The 18,930-nt window shown below is 50.8% G+C and overlaps 2 protein-coding genes across 2 annotated transcripts; one reads left to right on the top strand and one right to left on the bottom strand.

Moving 5' to 3' along the window:
- Positions 1-591: 591 nt before the first annotated feature.
- LOC122366886 lies at positions 592-2,703 on the top strand. The gene is made up of 2 exons (XM_043339534.1): positions 592-2,055; positions 2,381-2,703. Exons 1-2 carry the CDS (start codon positions 696-698, stop codon positions 2,386-2,388), a joined length of 1,368 nt encoding a protein of 455 aa, XP_043195469.1. The 5' UTR covers positions 592-695; the 3' UTR covers positions 2,389-2,703.
- An 8,109-nt stretch (positions 2,704-10,812) lies between these two features.
- Positions 10,813-18,175, bottom strand: LOC122366885. The gene is made up of 3 exons (XM_043339533.1): positions 17,693-18,175; positions 16,474-16,678; positions 10,813-12,172 (listed from the first exon to the last, which is right to left on the bottom strand). Exons 1-3 carry the CDS (start codon positions 17,748-17,750, stop codon positions 11,485-11,487), a joined length of 951 nt encoding a protein of 316 aa, XP_043195468.1. The 5' UTR covers positions 17,751-18,175; the 3' UTR covers positions 10,813-11,484.
- Between the last annotated feature and the right edge of the window lie 755 nt (positions 18,176-18,930).

Here is an 18,930-nt window from a genome sequence, read left to right as displayed (position 1 = left end):
ACTGACGCGGAGCAAGAGGTTTCTTGAGCCGGATACTCAGAGTCTTATTGCTGATAGACACCAAATTGAAATCCCACACATTATGCATCAAAATGTTCGTTATGAAGTTGCCGACTGGTCAGTGCAAAATTTTTGGTATACTTTTACCCTAACTAAGATGTACTATGGCTTTTTTATGAAGGCTCTCCTACAGTGATTCTGGAATATAACTGCAAAGTTTAGGTAAGGGAAACAACAGGTAGTCCCATCTAGTTCCACTCTGATTTTTTGTGAGATGAAGTAGGATTTAAATTTACAACAGGGCAACATAAAAGCTAACTGCGCATATTTGCGCAAAATTTGCAGGAGCCGCTCTTCCTACCCAACTACCGCCCGCCCCGCCCCAGTTTCGGCTCGGCCGCCGCGCCCGGCTTACGCTGACCTGTGTGGCCTGCACGCATCCATGCGTAGTTGACTGGTCATTAACAGATGCGCTTGAGTTTATGAATTTTGTGAAAAGCGCGTTTTATGTATGCATTTATGTATGTATTGACATCAAAAGCCTTCCACATATTGCTTGTGTAGCGCGTAGTGCGCTTACGTCATGTGACTACCTCGCCCGGTCGCCACTAGAGGCGCTTGTGTTGAAATACACTCAGTTGACCGCTACATCTGGTGGCAGCGGGTGGGCCGCTCCGCAGTCTGAGCCCCACACCATGGATGGTGAAAGTGATACGAGAGTGCAAGTGCTTGTACCGCCGCAGCCTAAAACCGAACAGTGCACGATCACCGATTACATCGACTACTTTGAGGCTGTGGCGACGGCCAACGCGTGGGACGATACTGTGAAAGCCAGGATTTTTCCTGCGCTGCTCGGTATGGGCAATACTGTGCTGACAGACTGCCCGGAGGCTGACAAAAAGAGCTTTGCCAAAATCAAAACGTATCTCACTAAAGTTGGAGAGCCGTACCGTGATGCGTTTATGCTCGATTTGTTTCGTGTTCGAATGGCTGACCTTGAACCGGTCGAGAAGTACCGTGACCGTGTGGTGACTTTAGTTGAACAAGTTTACCCGCGGTTTGCAGCGAGCAATAAGGCAGCTCTTGCTCGTGATTTTTTTGTCTGTGGACTGCCAGATCCTATGAGGGCAGCAGTGTTGAACTCTGGCTCCTGCCGTAAGCTGGAAGAGGCTGTCAACTCAGCGCTGATGTGCTTCAGCCTCAGCGGCCGGCTCGGGTCGCGCGGCTCTGGAGGCGCTGCCGGTGGTGATCACGTGACCTGGCGCACGGTGCGTTCGCCGGCCGCTCCGAGGGGAGGAGTGAGGAGCGGCGACCCGGCGCGGTCTGGCCCGAGGGCGGTATGCTGGCGCTGCGGTATTGCTGGTCATGTGCGTGCACAGTGCCGTGCTCCCGGCGACGGACTGGCTGGTAGACGGATGGAGGGCATCGCGGTTTCACCCGTCTCCGATGATGGCCGTGTCTACGTCGACATCGACATCGATGGCTGTCCGATGCAGCTTCTGGCAGATAGCGGTGCCACCGTCAGCTGTCTGCCCACTTCTTTCCGGCCCAACTCCATGGCTAAAGACGACTATGTTATCGCTGCCAATGGGTCGAGAATGCCTGTGTATGGTCTGCTGAACTGCTCTGTCTCGCTCAGTGGCGCTACGCTGATGCACGACTTCATCATCACCGACGTGCAGCGCGGCGTGGTGGGGGCAGACCTTCTGCAGAAGTTCGGCGCGTCCATCGACTTCGACCGTGGAGCTGTGCTTGTCGGTGTGAATCGACACCCAGCTGGCGCGGCCGACAGTGTGACGTCACCTGGCTCCGGTGGCGCCTGCGTCGGAGGGACGGTCGTCGCGCCGGTGGCGCCATCTCTGGGCTACGTTGAGACTGCTCAGAGTGGGGCGCCGCCTGCGCCTCCCTCCGCTCCGGTGGCGCCATCTGCGACTCCCTCCGCTCCGGTGGCGCCATCTGCGAGACACAGCGTGAAGGAAGATACTGCCGCCGGTGAGGCGCCGCTGCTGGACTGGGAGGAGGGATGCTTCCACGAGGTCGGGATGCTGGCTACCGGTGAGGACTTACTGAGCGAGTGTGACTTTGATGATAGCAGCGATGCTTCGTGTAACGGACTTGAAAAGCTTAAGAGCCAGTTTGCGGACGTGTTCAATGGTCTCGGGCGCACCAGTTTGATAGAGCATAAGATAGAAACAACATGTGACCAGCCCATAGTGTGTCGCCCTCATAAACTGCCAGCGGCATATATGTCTCGAGCTCAAAGTGCAATCGATCAAATGCTTCGTGATGGGGTGCTAGAACAAAGTGACAGTGACTACATGAACCCCGTGGTGCTTGTTAAAAAGAAAAGCGGCGACATACGTGTCTGTATTGATTTCAGGAAACTGAATGAGGTGACGGTGAAAGATCGTCAGCCTGTGCCGCTGGTGTCAGACGTCATCGGGAAGCTGGCGGAGTCGACAGTGTTCTCAGTGCTCGATGCTCGCTCGGGATACTATCAGATCCCTCTCAGGGAACAGGACAGAAAGAAGACGGCCTTCCAGTTTAATGGCCAGCTACTGCAATTTCGTACAATGCCGTTCGGTCTCTGCAACGGTCCCAGTACGTTCAACCGTCTGGTGCAGAGGCTGACACAAGATCTGCCATGTGTGGCAGCGTATTTCGATGACTGGTGCATCCACAGCCGGGACGAGTCGTCACATTTGGAGGATCTGCGCTGTGTCTTGCAGAGACTACGAGAAGCTGGACTGACGCTGAACGGCGAGAAGTGCCGGTTTCTGCTGACATCCCTGGAGTCGTTCCTTGGCTTCAGCATCAAGGGTGGTATGATTCGACCGACGAAGGAGCACATCAGAGCTGTTGAGGCGATACCGCGGCCTGGCGATCAGACAGCTCTCAGGAAGTTCCTGGGCCTGTGCGGCTTCTATAGGTCGCACATCGCGGAATTCAGCTTGATTGCGAGGCCGTTGCACGATCTTTTGCAGAAGGGGAAGTCATTCCTCTGGGATGGCGCGCACGAGACAGCGTTTTGTCGGCTGAAGGCCCTGCTGGCTGAACGTCCGGCTCTGAAGATTCCTACGGAATCGTCACAGCTATCAGTGCGGACCGACGCCAGCGAGAATGGCTTCGGCTGCGTACTAGAGGCAGACGGCCAGCCTGTGGAGTTCAGCAGCAGAGCATTCAACAAGTCACAGCGACACTACTCCGTAATAGAAAAAGAAGCATGCGCGATTGTACACGCTTTGAAGAGATGGCGTCACCTGCTGGTGGGACGGCCGGTACGTCTGTTCACGGATCACAAGCCTCTTCAGTGGTTGCGCTCCAAGAAGGATCTGACTGGTCGGCTGGGTCGCTGGGCGCTACTACTGGAGGAGTTCGACATCAGCATTCATCACGTCGCAGGATCTGAACATGTCGTCCCGGACGTGCTCAGCCGGTCGTTCCCGGAGCAGCCGCAGTGTGTCGCTAGTGTCGCTGACTGGCGCTCTGAGCTGGCGACTGATGACGGCGTGCGCCAGCTGCAGGACAGGAAGCCGGACGAGTTCCGAGTGAACGGGCGTGGTGCGCTCTGCCATGTGCATCCAGTCTTCGGAGAACAGCTGGTGGTACCGCGGTCCCAACGCGACGGCATCATCAAGTTGCTTCATGATGACCCATTGGCGGGTCACGCCGGATCCAAGAAGACCGTTCGGCGTGTACAGGAGCGTTATTTTTGGCCGGGAATGACCAGGGATATAAAACAACATGTAAAAGGATGTATCGTGTGCTGCACTGTGAAAGATAACCCTGTTCCGACGGCGCCATTGACACCGGTAGACACGTCTGCCCTGAACGTGTGGGAAAAAGTCTCTGTAGACATTGTTGGCCCGATCTTACCGGTGACAGAGAGCGGTGCTAGATTTATCGTGGTTTGTCAGGACTATTTTTCGAAGTGGCCCGAGATGACAGCCCTACCGTCGACTGAGACGGAGGTCATTCAGAGCTGGCTGTTTGATCATGTTTTCTGTCGTCATGGGTTTCCGTCTGAGATAGTAACTGACCAGGGGACGCAATGGATGAGTGCTTCGTTTAAACAGTTTTGTGAAAAACTAGGCATTAAGCATAGGACGACTTCTCCGTATCACCCACAGTCTGACATGGTCGAGCGTTTTAACAGAACACTGCTCAATATGATACGGTCGTATGTGGGAGAACACAAGGCGAGTTGGGATCAGAATTTACAGTCGTTGGCCTTTGCTTACCGGACCGCCGTGTGTGAGACAACTCAGTCAACGCCGTTCGAGTTGCTGTTTTGTAGACGCGCGCAGTTGCCGATTGACACGCTCCACTCGAGTATGCGCGAGGTGACGAGCTCGGGTCTCATGGCTCGGCTGTCTGATGTGAGGGCTACGGCTCGTGATGTGTCGAAGCGAGCAGCGGCGAAACGAGCAGACGGGTACAATTCGGCGAAACATGTCAAAGTTCGTGAGCTCAAAGTGGGCGATGATGTATTTTGGAAACGGCCTATTCGCAAGGTGGGTGTCTCGCCGAAACTGCAGCCGATCTGGTCTGGCCCGTTTACTGTCACCCACAGAACGTCTGATGTAAACTATCGCATCCGAGACTCTGATGGGAAATCGGTCGTTGTGCATGTAAATAACCTGAAAACCTGTCACGTGCCGCATGTCGCTGGACGCGGTGTCATTCGTACGAGAGGCAGGCCGCCGCTGAAGACGCAGTAGGCATAGTGTCTGTGTCTCCGTGCTCGTGCCTCAAGTGTCATTAGAAGCTTGTTTTTTTTTGTGGGGGGGGGGGGAGGTGTGTGTTGAACTTGGTGGGGAGGTGTAGCGCGTAGTGCGCTTACGTCATGTGACTACCTCGCCCGGTCGCCACTAGAGGCGCTTGTGTTGAAATACACTCAGTTGACCGCTACACTTGGCGATTACGGCTTGCATTTAGAGAGCCTTGCTATTGACAACCATCACTCGGCTGAAGAAAGTGGAAATTGAAACCTTCGTAAATATAAGACGTTGCAAATATAGGACACCTGTCACTGACGTCGGGTTACCCTGGGCCGTCTTTTTACATTAGATCACAATTCCGGTATTTAACCCTGGCCGGACCGATTGGTTTTCTATATTGACCGGGGAGGGTTGGTACAACTCCCTTGCCGTTTCGCCTCTAATTGAGCTAGAGCCTCGCGGAAAAAAAAACAAGCTTGTGTGCCGTTATAAGACGCAAAAATTAGGTACTACCCGATTTTAAGGTCTTAGGTCAGCCAGTGACCTCTTAGGTCAGGTAAGTGCCACAAGGCACGGGCTCGGTTTTAGGTTAATTAGGTACTTTGCCAAAAATGGTCGCACTGCCGCGATTTTGGCATAATCGTGTTTGTCTAGCTCAGGCGCGTTGAATGCTATACTTGGTGTTCGGGTGAAGTCAACTTAAGGTGTTAACCTCGGGTCAAGGTCAGGTCGGAGCCCCTCAGGTCACGAAAATGGTTGAAGGAGGTCATATTGCATATCATTCGATTCGGCAGGTCTTCCTGAGTCCAATGGTGGCTTTCCCGACTCTCTAGCTCCATCTGATCAGGAGTTATTGACGAAAAACTTATATGGCCTTAGTGACGTCATAAATGACGTGACGCAAAGTCAACAATCCTAAAGTCAAGCACTGGACCTTGCAAGGAGTGCATGAAACCATTCCCGGTGCCCGAATAGCAGCTCCCAATTTCCATTGTTGACTTAAAGTGGTGCTAGATCCTGTATTATACTCAATTATGACGTCATAACTTAACAGATTCACGTCATATATTTAGTGTTTGACATCCAAATGATAGCTTACATATGACAAAGAAGGTATGCAAAGTTTTATGAAGTTTGCTTCACTAGTTGTGGAATAACAAGCAAAAAACTTTTGCGGAAAGGCCGCTGGCCTCTCGCTGGAGCGTTTCCGACCAGTGTGCACTGGGGGGGCTATTTATAGCCCCCCTCCCGTTTTTCTGCAATAACTTCCAAACCGCTTGACGTATCGACGCCAAACTTTCAGTACCTTTGGCTGCATCAATTTGACACCTTGTGTGAAAATTTGAACTTCGTACCTACCATAGGTCGGCCGGAAATGACGTCAGAGTGACGTCATGTTCGGCCGATTTCGACGCAAAACATTGAACCACGGCAATCGCTCCCAAGAGCTCAGTTTTTAAGCTAGATCCAATTGCTTTGCATGAGAGGTCTCAGCATAGACTGCGCTATCAAACTGCTATCTCGGATTTTCGAAAGTTTGAAAATTTCGAAAATTTTATATAATAAAATTCAAAATTTATATTTTTACATTTTCTTCAAAACTTTTTTGACTTTTCAAAAAAAACGGAATATATGTGATAGAACGCATTATTATGACTAACTCTAGCAAGTTTAAGCTAAATATCTTCAAAAATGGCCAAGTTATACGCATTATTGCAAAAAATTAACAATTATTAATTTTTCAAATCAATTTTTCAGCACGAATTTGACAATGTACGCCAATATAAATAGCACCATCGTGTTCCGGAGCTCAAACTGCATCCAATAGACAACTTTTTTGTTGAAAAATTATAACTTCAAAATTTGACCTTTTTTGACCTGAAAGTGACCTGACATGAGCTAAATTTGACTCAAAATGACCTCGAATGACAAAGACGACATCAAATTCGAAATGTTTGGCCTAAATGGACCATAAAACATGTGTCACGTGACCGACGGATGATATAATATTTTCGTGACCTGTGATGACCTGGCCTTGACCTGAAAATCAAAGTACAAGTTTGGTACCCTCAGGGTATCTAGAGCATCTGTTCACGAGTGTGTGAACCAAAAATGAGCCTGATCTGACTTGTAAGACGGCGGCCAGAGCCCAAAACGTGAATAAGCCAAAATGCTAATAATTTTTACTTTGACCTGACCTGTGACGTCATCGGTGACCTCGAGGTCAATGAAATTAGGTTTCGCTCGACAATTTTTCCGGGGCTATCAGACGCCGTTTGAATTTTGACGATCGGCCCAGTAGTTTCGGAGTTAGGAGGGGGGGCTATGAATAGCCCCCCCCCCCCCAGTAGGGCGTGTTATACGCATTACGCAGACCCCAGTGGGGCGCGGGTTAAAGGCCCCGTACCTGATTCTAAGGGCCTATCTGTGTTGACTTCTCAGGACCCACCCTTACCTACCTACCTCTGAAGAGCCCTATGCGTGCGTAAGGCCCTGATCTCAACACCGATAGGCGATAACTCCCTACGTCAGCCAAGGGCCCTATGCAGTATACATTACACACGCCTCTGAGATCCCATACTAGCTCATGCAAGCTCACCAGGCCTCATCGGTTCCACGCCACTTCCTAAAGGTATCCAGCCGGCATACACCATGAGCGGAGCTTTCTGGGTTGCACCGCACCAACCCATGTTGATGTGGTCGTACTGAAGTGTCGTATAGCCACGCTCATTTGATAGGGTCCACCCGCCAGCTGAGGAGGGTCTCGTGCCAGCCAACGCTGGACCTACGTGAACCTCAAGGAAACCCACTCATAGACCCCATATAAGTTAGAATATGTCTCACATCCGACTATACTCGCGATCCGGTGCCACTACGGCGACTGCCAAGAAGGCGACCGCATGCGAAACTGAGAGCTACTCCATGAGTGAAAATATTGCTTCATTTAATGGTTAAGTAAAAACGTTTCATTTCATAGGCGTAGGAACAGGGGGGGCCAGGTGGGCAAGTGCCCACCCACTTTTCGAGGTGGGGGGGCCAACCATGTGTTTTGGCCCACCCACTTTTTACTCGAGGCCCCTCGTCTCGATTTGAGAGGACGTCGTCATCTTCCAGAATAAACAAACTCGGTAAAAATAAGTCCCACGAATCCTCACGCACGGACTCCAAGGGGCCGTGATGGATCCAAGGAGGCCCTCTGTTCATACTTGTCAGTCGAAGCCCCTGAGACTGATGGCCTGAGAGGCCCTAGTGGATCTGAGGAGGCCCCAATATCCACACTGGTCTGGGGAGGCCCCTGACACTGGCGGTCTGGGAGGCCCCTCTATCCACACTAGTCAGAGGTCTGAGACTGGTGGTCTGGGAGGCCCCTCCATCCACACTAGTCAGAATAGGCCCCTGACACTGGCGGTCTAGCCGAGGCCCCTACCCTCACTAGTCAGAGGAGGCCCCCCTATCCTCAATAGTCAGAAGAGGCCCCTGAGACTGATGGTCTGGGAGGCCTATCCATCTACACTGTAGTCAGAGGAGGCCCCTGAGACTGATGACCTGAGAGGCCCTTATAATCACACCAGGCAGAAGAGGCCCATGAGACTGATGGACTGAGAGGCCCTTCTATTCATACTGGCCACAGGAGACCCCCAAAACTTTCGGTCTGGGAGGTCCCTCAATCCGGCACCAGTCAGAAGAGTCCCCTGAGACTGATGGCCTGGGAAGCCCTTATATTCACACTAGGCAGAGGAGGCCCCTGAGACTGATGGTATGAGAGGCCCTCATATTCACACCAGTCAGAAGAGGCCCCCGAGGCTGATGGCTGTGAGGCCCTTCTGTTCATATAAGTGGCCACTGGAGGCCCCCTGAAACCGGTGGTCTGTGAGGGCCCTCTATCCAAACTAGTCAGAAGAGGCCCCTGAGACCGATGGTCTGAGAGGCTCTTATATTCATACTGGCCACAAGAGGCCCCTGAGACTGATAGTCAGAGAGGTCCACTCCCAATGAATCTGAGGGGCCCTCTATCCACATTTAGACTTTTCTAGGGAGGCCCCCGAGACTGATGGTCTGAGAGGCCCTTTTATTTATACTGTCCACAGGAGCCCCCTGAGATTAATGGTCTGAGAGGCTCTTCTATTTATACTAACCAGAAGAGGCCCCTAGGATTGATGGTCTAACAGGCCCTTCTATTTATACTAGCCATAGGAGGCCCATGAGACTGATGGTCTGAGAGGCCCTTCTATTCAAACTAGGCAGATGAGGCCCCTGAGAATGATAGTCCGAAGAGCCATGCGGCGGCAACTGGCCGTGGCCATATTTCGGCTTGGTAGGGCCCCACAGAGCTCATGAGAGCACCTCAAGGGCTCCTAAGTAGACACGCTTATCCCCATAAGGGTGCCACGCCGGCTTCTGAAGGCTCCTTGTAGGCATCTAAGGGCCCTTTCCGGCCTCTAACGGCTCCACCCGCCTGTGATGGCTCCACACCAGTGTTAAATGAGCGCCACACAGCGGCGCCTTTGAGCGTCATACATACTAGTGTCTCTTAGGGCCCTATATCGGTGGCTCTGGGGGCCCCACACCGGCGCCTCTGTGGGCCACCACACCTGTACATCTCAAGGCTCTATAGGTACATCTGAAGGACCCACACCGACACCTCTGAGGGCCCCACACCAGTATCTCGGAGCTCTGAAGGCCCCACACCGGTGACTCTGAGGACTCACCGGTTCCTGAGAGCACCATGTTGATGGCTAACGGCTCCTCAAGGCCACTGAAGGCACCACACAAGCTCTCACTGAGCTCTAATGTCCATGTACCGGCCTCTGAGGGATTTAAGCCAGCGCATTCATAGCTCCACACCAGCAATTGTAAGGGCTTCACACTGAAGTATCTGAGGGTTCCACACCGGTGTCTCTAAGGGCCACATACCGGCATCTCTGAGGGCCCCATACCGGCGTCTCCGAGGGTCCACATCTGGCGGGCACCCATCAGCGACTGAAGGTCCCACACTGTCGACTCCGAGAGCCCCATCTGCGGCTGGGAGCACCATGCCGTCTCTAAGAACCATAGCGGCTCCTCCGTCGAAAGATGGGCGTCTGCATGCCAAAGGGCAGCGGTTCTGAGACAGTAGGGCACCTACGTGCAATAGAGGGGCGCCTATGAAGCCCATAGGGGCGCCTCAATGCGAAAGAGGGGTGCCTCTGAGGCCTACATACCTATATGGGTGTCCGCATGCAATAGAGGTCTGCAAATAATTGATCAATGCCATGGGGGTGCATTCAGAAGAAACAGGGGCGCCGGCATGGCAAAGAGAGGCGCCTTCAAGTGTCCATAAAAGGGAGTCGCCTATGATAAGCGCACATTGTATGCGACAACGGAGCGACTGTGGGACATATAGGGATGTCTCTGATGACTATACATAGGGCGCTTATATGTCAAAGAGGGCGCCTATGAAGCTATTGGGGGCACCTGGGAAACGAGGAAGACATTTGTGTAAGGGTTTTCAGGGGTCATGCGCCGTTTGCGGCAAATAGATTTTAAAAAATCGGAGGGGGAATAAGTTTTACAAATGGTGCGGACTTTCCGCACTGTTCGCTTAAGCGGTTACGCCCCTGGGTACATCTGCTCGATCTCAGAAGCTAGATTTGGAGGTCATACTTGAAAGCAGCCGGCAGGACGAGCCAAAAGTTGGAGGCCCTTGAAAATAGGAGGCCCCCTGGAAAAGGAGGCCCCTTGACAGGGTGGCCCACCCACTTTTCATGACGTTCCTACGCCCGTGTTTCATTTAATGAGAAAATAAAACATATAAAAAGTGCTTTGAAAAACTTTTGTTCGATTCGAAAAGATGGGACCAAAAGAAAATATCACGCACCACTTTTCTGCACCTATGGGGGCCATGGCCCCCATAGGTGGTCCCCTGAGACCACCTGTGGTGATGTGTTCCCTCTAAGTTTCACGGTGCTGCGAGCCTCCATTTTTTTACGCACAAAAAAAACTGGAGTGTGATCATCCCATCCCCCGCCACCCCAACCAGGCGAATTGGTTAACCCGCGCACCGACGGGAGGGGGGGGGGATATCCGCCCGTGCGCGGGTTAAAGACAACTGTTGGATTTTCAACATGCTTGTATTTGACAGCACACACCGATTGCCCGCAAGCCGATTTTCAGTTGACATAACTGTCCTTTGTGTTTTACCAGACGCGAAATAACAGAAGCAGTGAATCCCACAGGTCCAGCACCAGACGTACGCTGCAGCGTGACGTCATCAGTCCAACACCGGGGCCTTCAAGACGGTAGTCGGCAACATGCTGCATGTGCGCGGCACCGAGCAGGGAGGGTACATACGGCGGCGAGGGTGGCGCAGCCTGTCAGAGAGCGCGGCGCAGCGTTCTGACGTCAGACCGACAGCGGTAAATACAGTGACGTCATGACTCACCTATCAGTGACGCGATAACGGTTCAGCCTTTGGTATTAACAACCTGGCTACTGATATTACAGCACTGAGCACACACAAGGACATGATTCTGGAACCTGGAAGATATGCTTTTTTTTGCTGGTCACTTTGTTGCATTGGGATACAATTACATTTACAGGTTTAAACGTGTAATCGTCCTTGGGGTAAAACAAAACAGCTTTCGCTGAATCATACTTTCGTGCGACAAGTACCTACTTGACCACAACCACAGAGGTAATATGGATTGCATGAGCTTCTGCTGGCAGTCCTGTCGGCTGCTGACGCTACGCCGTCGTGCCTTGCAGCCCCTCTGGGCTCTGGCCCTCAGGCGGACAGCTGGCACTGGCCGGGGATGGCGGCTGCCACCTGGTTGGCCTCCTGGAAGGCGCAGCTGAGCACGCCAAGATTGATCCAGCAATTGAAGAAATCTTCGGCGCTCTCGCTGTCCTTGCACTCCGTGACTACAGTGATGATGTTTCCAGCGTCCTCGACGCTGAACTGGATGTTATTGAACAGCGCGCTGATGATGGCTTGAAGCAGCTTCTTGTAATCGAACGAGTCACCGTCCAGAAAGTTTTCCATCAGGCAGTGCAGCGCGTTGACGACGTCTTCATAGGTCGCGGCTGTGTCCAGCCCGCACTGCTCAAAGGTGCGTCCGGTCACGGCCTCCAGCACGTCTTTCAGAGACTGGGGGCTGAGCGGGCAGTCTGCCTGAAGGAAGGCGGCCTGTCGCTGCTCTCCAGCCGCGTCCAGCTCTCCGCGCTCCTGCTGCTGGCGGTCACAGTCGGCGAACAGCGACCAGCGGATACAGAGGAGCGCGTACGCGGTGGTCTGTTCCAGCGGCATACCCTCGGCCTTCTGCTGACAGTTGCCGACTGTCCGTCTGGCGGCCTCCTGCCAGGCCGGGTCACTGCTGAGCCCCAGCTTGTGCGCCTGCATGGCCGAGAACATAGAGGAGACGGCCTCTTTCAGCTCGGATCCCGTCAGAGGCTTGCCGCCGGTCTGGCCCTCGCTGTGAAGGGGGCCGGTCCGTGTCATACCCCGGCCCAGCCGGCTCAAGATGCACATTGCGCATCGTAAAAATAATGGGGCAATAGCCGTACTGTGCATAGTCTAAAAAAAATACAGCATTATATGCTTACCTTCATATTACATCCATGCAAACAGGGGCGGAGCTTGCTATACAGTTGGTGGGGCGGCTGCCCCACCAATAGCTTGATTTGGGGCTCGAATAGAGTGAGCGGAGGATGGCCAGCACGAGGAGGGAGGGAGGGGCAGAGGGGTGGGGGGAAACCCGAGTCGTGGCGCGCGGTTGACGGCCCGGGTCCAGGGACGGGGAGGGGACCGGGCCGCGGCCGAGGCGAGATAAGGCACACACAGTACACACCGGGAGGGAGGGATCTGCCGCAAAACAGGTCAGGCAGTCCAAGACGCGAGCTCAGAGGCGGCGGACAGTGCAGAAGGGTGGAAACCAAGCGACAGGCTGTGGAAAATGGTCCCCTCCCACCCTCCCCAATAGGAACTTCCAATCCGTACATATATATGCTGTCCTATAGACACACTCGTCGTCGGCCCACGTCTTGTTATCGATCGTGATATGAACGATAACACGATTTGGGTGCAGACGGCCATTAACAGAGCTCTTTTGTTGCTTTACAAATCAACCTTTTTCGCATTGGCGAGCTTTGGAATGTCTGTAGGTATAGCGCAAGAGATTATTTCCGTAATGATAGGAATTGTAGTAGCACCATAGAAATTGCTTTAGTTTAACAATTTATTCAACTTGACGATCGGACATTGCAGAATTTGCGTTTTTTTTTTTGCCCCACCAACTTCCCTGGAAAAGCTCCACCCATGCATGCAAACTATTCTCACGACAGGCTTTTGGTAAATCGTTATTATTGGTCTAGACTGTGAAGATGACTAACTTATATAAAGTTAGCTATACCCGACAGCGACGGGAGGGGCATCACCCTTCCGGCGCTTTTTGCGCTGACTCGGAACGCATACCTAACAGATACGTCACAGGACTGGACTATGAAGTATGACTGACATAACCTTCATAAAAGTCAGATCCTTTGAGTTTGCTATCAATTTAAAGTCAGACCGTCATTTTGTCACTAATTTAAAACTTTAAAACCTTAGAAGTAAAAACTTTATTTAACAATGTTTTGCCTTTAACTACACCGTATACAGCCACGCAAAACGAAGCGAAATACTTGAAAAATAAGCTGTCAGTGATCGGGCCAGTGACCTGACCTGACCTGAAAATATACTTGGCCTTATAGGATCCGGCTTGAATCAAAGGCCAGGTATGGCAACTTTGAACTTCATCGACTCGTTCCGAGAGAATCGCGACAAACGACTTGTGGTTCCCGACTTGTGAGCCGATTTGTGAAAAGTTGTCGACATTGGGAACCAAAAAATCGTGCTATTTCTACATTTGTGACCTCCAGTGACCTCAGCGATGACCTGTTCGAGAAATGACCTTTATGAGTCTGACAGAATTTATAACGAGCTATCTATCGCTTTTACTGCGTCCTTCTAGCTTTCTTACTTTCCGAGATAACTATATTGAGACGGGTTACACAGCACATTGGGTGTGCGGCGTAACACAGCACCCAATGTGCTGTGTAACCCGTCTCAATATATATATTTGTCTATTACTACTCAACTTTCCGAGATAACGTGGTGTGGCCAAATACTCCTCCAAAAACCATGGCGAAGTTGGCGAGAGACTCACTCGGAGTGATTTTCCCGTTTTCATGTTGCGTATTACAAATAAAAAAAGATGATTGAATGAAAGCTTGCTTTTAGGGCCTTGGCTTTCCCGATGTAGAGGAGTTTCAACTTAATTTGCCTTTGAATGAAGTTCGTTAAAGGTAGTGTGCCACCTTTGAAAGATTTCCCATTTTATTTTTCCTAGGATAAGAAGCTTCCGTTTTTACCTAATATCGCAAAAAAAATCAAAAATGGGCCTGGAATAGTGCCTTTTTCGCCTAAAAGTTTATCGGTTTTTCGATATGTATAACAACTGTAGTGGGCTGAGCTGCAAACAGGCGTCGGCAACAATCGCGAATGCGGCGCACATGTGACAATAAGCAAAGGTCATTATAGAGTTACGACGTACGGGAATGAGTTATCAGCTGTCTAATCGTAGACAACACAATATCGAGCCTTAAACTGTAAGCCTGTATTGGTATTGTTTCTTTTATTTGGCTGTCGAACATTATTTATGGTTTGAAATATGATTTTATGTAAAATAATTGATATGAAAAAGCCGTCTCTTAACCCGCGCCCCGTTGGGCTCTGCCGAGCAACGCGCCCGGTTGGGGGGGGGGGGGGCATTTTGGCCCCCCTAAGATCTCGAGAACCACGCAACATAGCGACAAGCGGTAAACGGTGTTGGATAGCCCCAACGGGGAACTACCTTGTGACCCAATTTTATTGACCTAGGTCAAACCGATGACGTCACAGGTCAGGTCAAAGGTCCAATTTTCACCGTTTACAGGCACTTCAAGAAATGCGTTGTAAAATCGAGTAAAATGCATTTCATTGAAAATCATCGATGGGGAAATGTTCTTCAAACACATATTTTGCTATTTGAGGTCACTGATACCAGGTCAGGTCACAGAGGTCAGGTCACGGGGGGGTCACAATATGAAAGTGTCGTGTGATACATGTTTTATGGTCCATTTTACATGACAAATGCGATTATATGGGTCAGGCAGCCTTTGGGGCCAGCTTAGATCACGTTTTGGTCAAGGTCAGGTCAAGGTCAGGTCAAGGTCAGGTCAAATTAGGTCAAATTTCAAAAATAATATTTTTGCATAAAATGGGTATCGAATCGATGCAGCTCGTCACGGGGAGTTCAATGGTGGTCTTTGTTTTGCCGTACGTGGTCTAGAATTGCTAAAAATTGAGTTCAAAAATTTGACGTCATCATTTTTGAACAGTTTTTTCGCTATAACTTGGCCAAAAAACGAGATATTGATCTGAAATTTGGTATGTATATAGAAGAGCGCTGGGACTATCACATATATTCCGGTTTTGTCGAAATTCGGAAAATTTTGGATTTTTTCAAAGTTTTTCTAAAAAAATCAATTTTTTGAATTTTTTTTGGTCAAAAACCAAAAATTTTGAAAATCCGAGATAGCAGTTTTGTAGCACCGCTTTTTGTCTACTAGACCATATAAAGAACTTTGAAATTGATTGATAACTGTAGATTTGGTGAGCGTTTCAAGATTGCATGTTTTTTGGTCATTTTTGCTCGAACATGACCTCAGTTTGACCTCAATAACTCCTGACCTAAGGTGACCTAAGACTTGAAATTTGGTGTGAAGGTGTCAAATTGATGCCCGGGAAGGTACTGAAAATTTGGCGGCGCTGCGCGCCGCCGTTTTCTTGCTATTCAGGAAAAACCACAGGGGGGGCCAAAATGGCCCCCCCCAACGGGGCGAGGGTTAAGTTATGACCCCATTTCACCACACGCAAGTGGCAGAAATGACAATGATCAGCTGACGCATTTTTCTTGGCCGAAGTCAGAGCGCGCGGCCCGACGCACCACCACCGCACCACAAAGTATGAGCAGAAGCCGCGCCCAAAGCCAGGGCCCCGGTAACGTGAGGTAGCCGAGTCGGGGCAGCGTGCGCTGACCCAAGCCGGGGCCGTAGCTTTGGGCGCGGTCTACCGCATCCCCGCGGGCAGCCCCGGGCTATCACATGACACCGGGAGGACGCGCGGCCCCGGCTTGGGTCAGCGCACGCTGCCCCGACTCGGCTACCTCACGTTACCGGGGCCCTGGCTTTGGGCGCGGTCTACCGCACCACCTAACAGGCGTGTTCGAAACCGCAGGAGATGATGATGAACGGGTTTATCGGAACTTGATTGGATGAGCATATCGGTAATAGCGATTTCAGTGTGTGCATTTAGTGTTCATAGTGGTGTGAAATGTGGTTGGGGTACGACCGACAACCCGTCGGGACGAATTTCGCACTGGGGTACTCAAAATTTGAAGAATTTAAGACGTTTCCATGAGTTTTGAAGGTATGGATAAGTTCTAAAAATCCGGTTCTCCTTATCTGGGCCATTAACTCCATACGGTCCACGAAAGCTGGCACACTACCTTTAATGAAACTTAACAGACAGCTTCGAACATGGGTGCCGGTTTAGATGATAAACGTCCAAAGCATTGATATAAGAGCAGCATTAAACCCATTTGCCAAAATTAGAGCACATAGCTTTAATAGTGTTGCAGCAGGCTTTGTTGAATGCATGTAAGTATGAAAAATATATAGGTAGTGCATTACTCGCCTGTTTGCAAGGCAGTAGTAGTAGAGAGCAAGTGGGGGGACGCCCTCACACTTCTTGGGCAGATCCGGCCCCTGGACGAGGTTCTCGCAGCTGGACGAAGAGTGGACTTTCGAGAGGTCAAAGTCATCAGGCAAACACTGGCGCGAGTCCAGAATGGAATAGGTTGAAGTCAGCTGCTCGGCGGAGAACACCGAGGCACCGGTACCTGTCGGTAGAAACCGGACTGTCAACACCTGTCTGATGTGTAGTTAGAACCCGGACTGTCAACACCTATCTGATGTGTTGTTGTAACCCGAACTGTAAACACCTGTCTGATGTGTAGTTATAACACGGACATCTGTCTGATGTGTACTTATATCACGGACTGTCAATACCTGTCTGATGTGTAATGCTTAGTGACGGTGGGAAACCTGAGCCCGGACTGTCAACACTTGTATGATGGGTGTATTTTGTGCAACTTTGTGAATGTGACTGTAAGGGTAGTTATTAGCCGGTAAGTCGGAAAGAAATCAAATATAAGTTGACCCTTAGTGAACTTTAATAGTTCTATATACCAAATAATGTAAAAATGATGTGGCTTACCCCGGTAATAGTTATAACGATATCTTCAACACCGGATACACACCGTACCGACTAGGAGACGGGTTTGAGGAAGGTTAAGTTTCCTTCCCTTGGAGCGATATATTACGATTTTGTATGAAAGTTTGCTTGGCAACTTCGTCTAAATTGATGAACTGGGGCTAAAGTAGGATTTTTCAAGCATCACAGATCGCCTTAAGTGCATAAATAAAGACCGCCCAGGACGAGCGAAAGGAAGAAATGGAAAGTAAAAAAGTAAAACCAAGAATAGGTAAGCTGATATCCGAAGGTTGGGACTTTTCAATAAAGAACAATCACTATTCGTTAGAATTGTGATTTTCTATTGAAAATCCCAACCTGAGCTACCTAAGGTATTGAGGGCTGAGGCCTCACGTCACGGAAGGAAGCACGGCCAGAGCTGCCTGTAATGGTCATCTGTCAAAACGACCACGAGCTAACGGACAAGGACCATTAGCTCACCAGTCGCGAGGACCACTAGCTCACCTGATACGAGGACCATTAGCTCACCAGTCGCGAGGACCACTAGCTCACCAGTCACGAGGACCACTAGCTCACCTGCTACGAGGACCATTAGCTCACATGTCACGTAACTCACCAGTCGCGAGGACCACTAGCTCACCAGTCGCGAGGAGCAGCGCCGCGGCCAGCAGGCAGACGGGGTGGACCGGGACGCCCATGCCGGCTGACTGGGTGTGGTCCGGTGCGGTCGACTGGGGGGACGCCGCCGATCTGTGTCCTCTGGGACCGCCGGCCGCTCGGAGGTCGACTCCGGCCGTGGGAGCGGCATGTGCGCTGCAGGGGTGGCGAGGCACCCCTTCCCGCTGCTGCCTGATACGGTCAGAGTGTTCTCTGAACACCAACAATAGTTAACTGTGGATTGTGTCGCCTCACATACAGAGCTCGCCATGCGGTGGCGTATTTATAGGTTATGCTGCCTCGCTGGCGTTGCGGACTAAACACAATGTGACAGGGGCAGTTTTATTCACATTCGCGCCGCAGTGTCAGCCATTTTTGTGGCAGAAATGTGGATACATAAGCACATTTGATTCCTAAAACACAAGCTCAGTGGATACCTATCAATGCAGGCTGCACCACGATCTATGATCTCATTCTACAATCTACACCCCACGTGGAAGATCCATCCTGAATCCTTCGTCCAAGAGGATCTACGAGTATGACAAACCACGAACAAGGTTCGAAGTCAAACACAACTGACAAGTGGATCCCGTCACACACAGCCGGCGCAGTGCGCAGTCATGATCGCAGGTGATTCCACGCCCATTGGTGTCATATCCCGCGCCCCGCTGGGGTCTGCCGACCAATGCGCCCTGCTAGGGGGGGGGGGCATTTTGGCCCCCCCCCTAAGATCTCGAGAACCACGCAGCATAGCGACAAGCGGTAAACGGTTTGGATAGCCCCATCAGGGAATTACCTTGTGACCCAATTTCGTTGACCTAGGTCAAACAGATGACGTCACAGATCAGGTCAAATGTCGAATTTTCACCGTTTACAGGCATTTCAAGAAATGCGTTGTAAGATCGAGTAAAATGCATTTCATTGAAAATCATCGATGGGGAAATGTTCGTCAAACACATATTTGCTATTTGAGGTCACTGATTCCAGGTCAGGTCACAGAGGTCAGGTCACTGAGGGTCACATTATGAAAATACCATGTGATGCATGTTTTATGGTCCATTTTATATGTCAAATACGATTATGTGGGTCAGGCAGTCTTTAGGGTCAGTTTAGATTATGTTTCGGTGAAGGTCAGGTCAGGTCAAGGTCAGGTCAAATTAGGTCAAATTTCAAAGTTGATATTTTTGCATAAAATGGGTATCGATTCGTTGCAGCTCGTCA

This window comes from Amphibalanus amphitrite, unplaced genomic scaffold, assembly GCF_019059575.1.
Source record: "Amphibalanus amphitrite isolate SeventyFive unplaced genomic scaffold, NRLGWU_Aamphi_draft 000837F_arrow, whole genome shotgun sequence".
Classification (NCBI taxonomy): Eukaryota; Metazoa; Arthropoda; class Thecostraca; order Balanomorpha; family Balanidae; genus Amphibalanus; species Amphibalanus amphitrite.
Note: the sequence above shows the minus strand (reverse complement) of the source record. Positions and strands in the feature narration are given on the sequence as shown.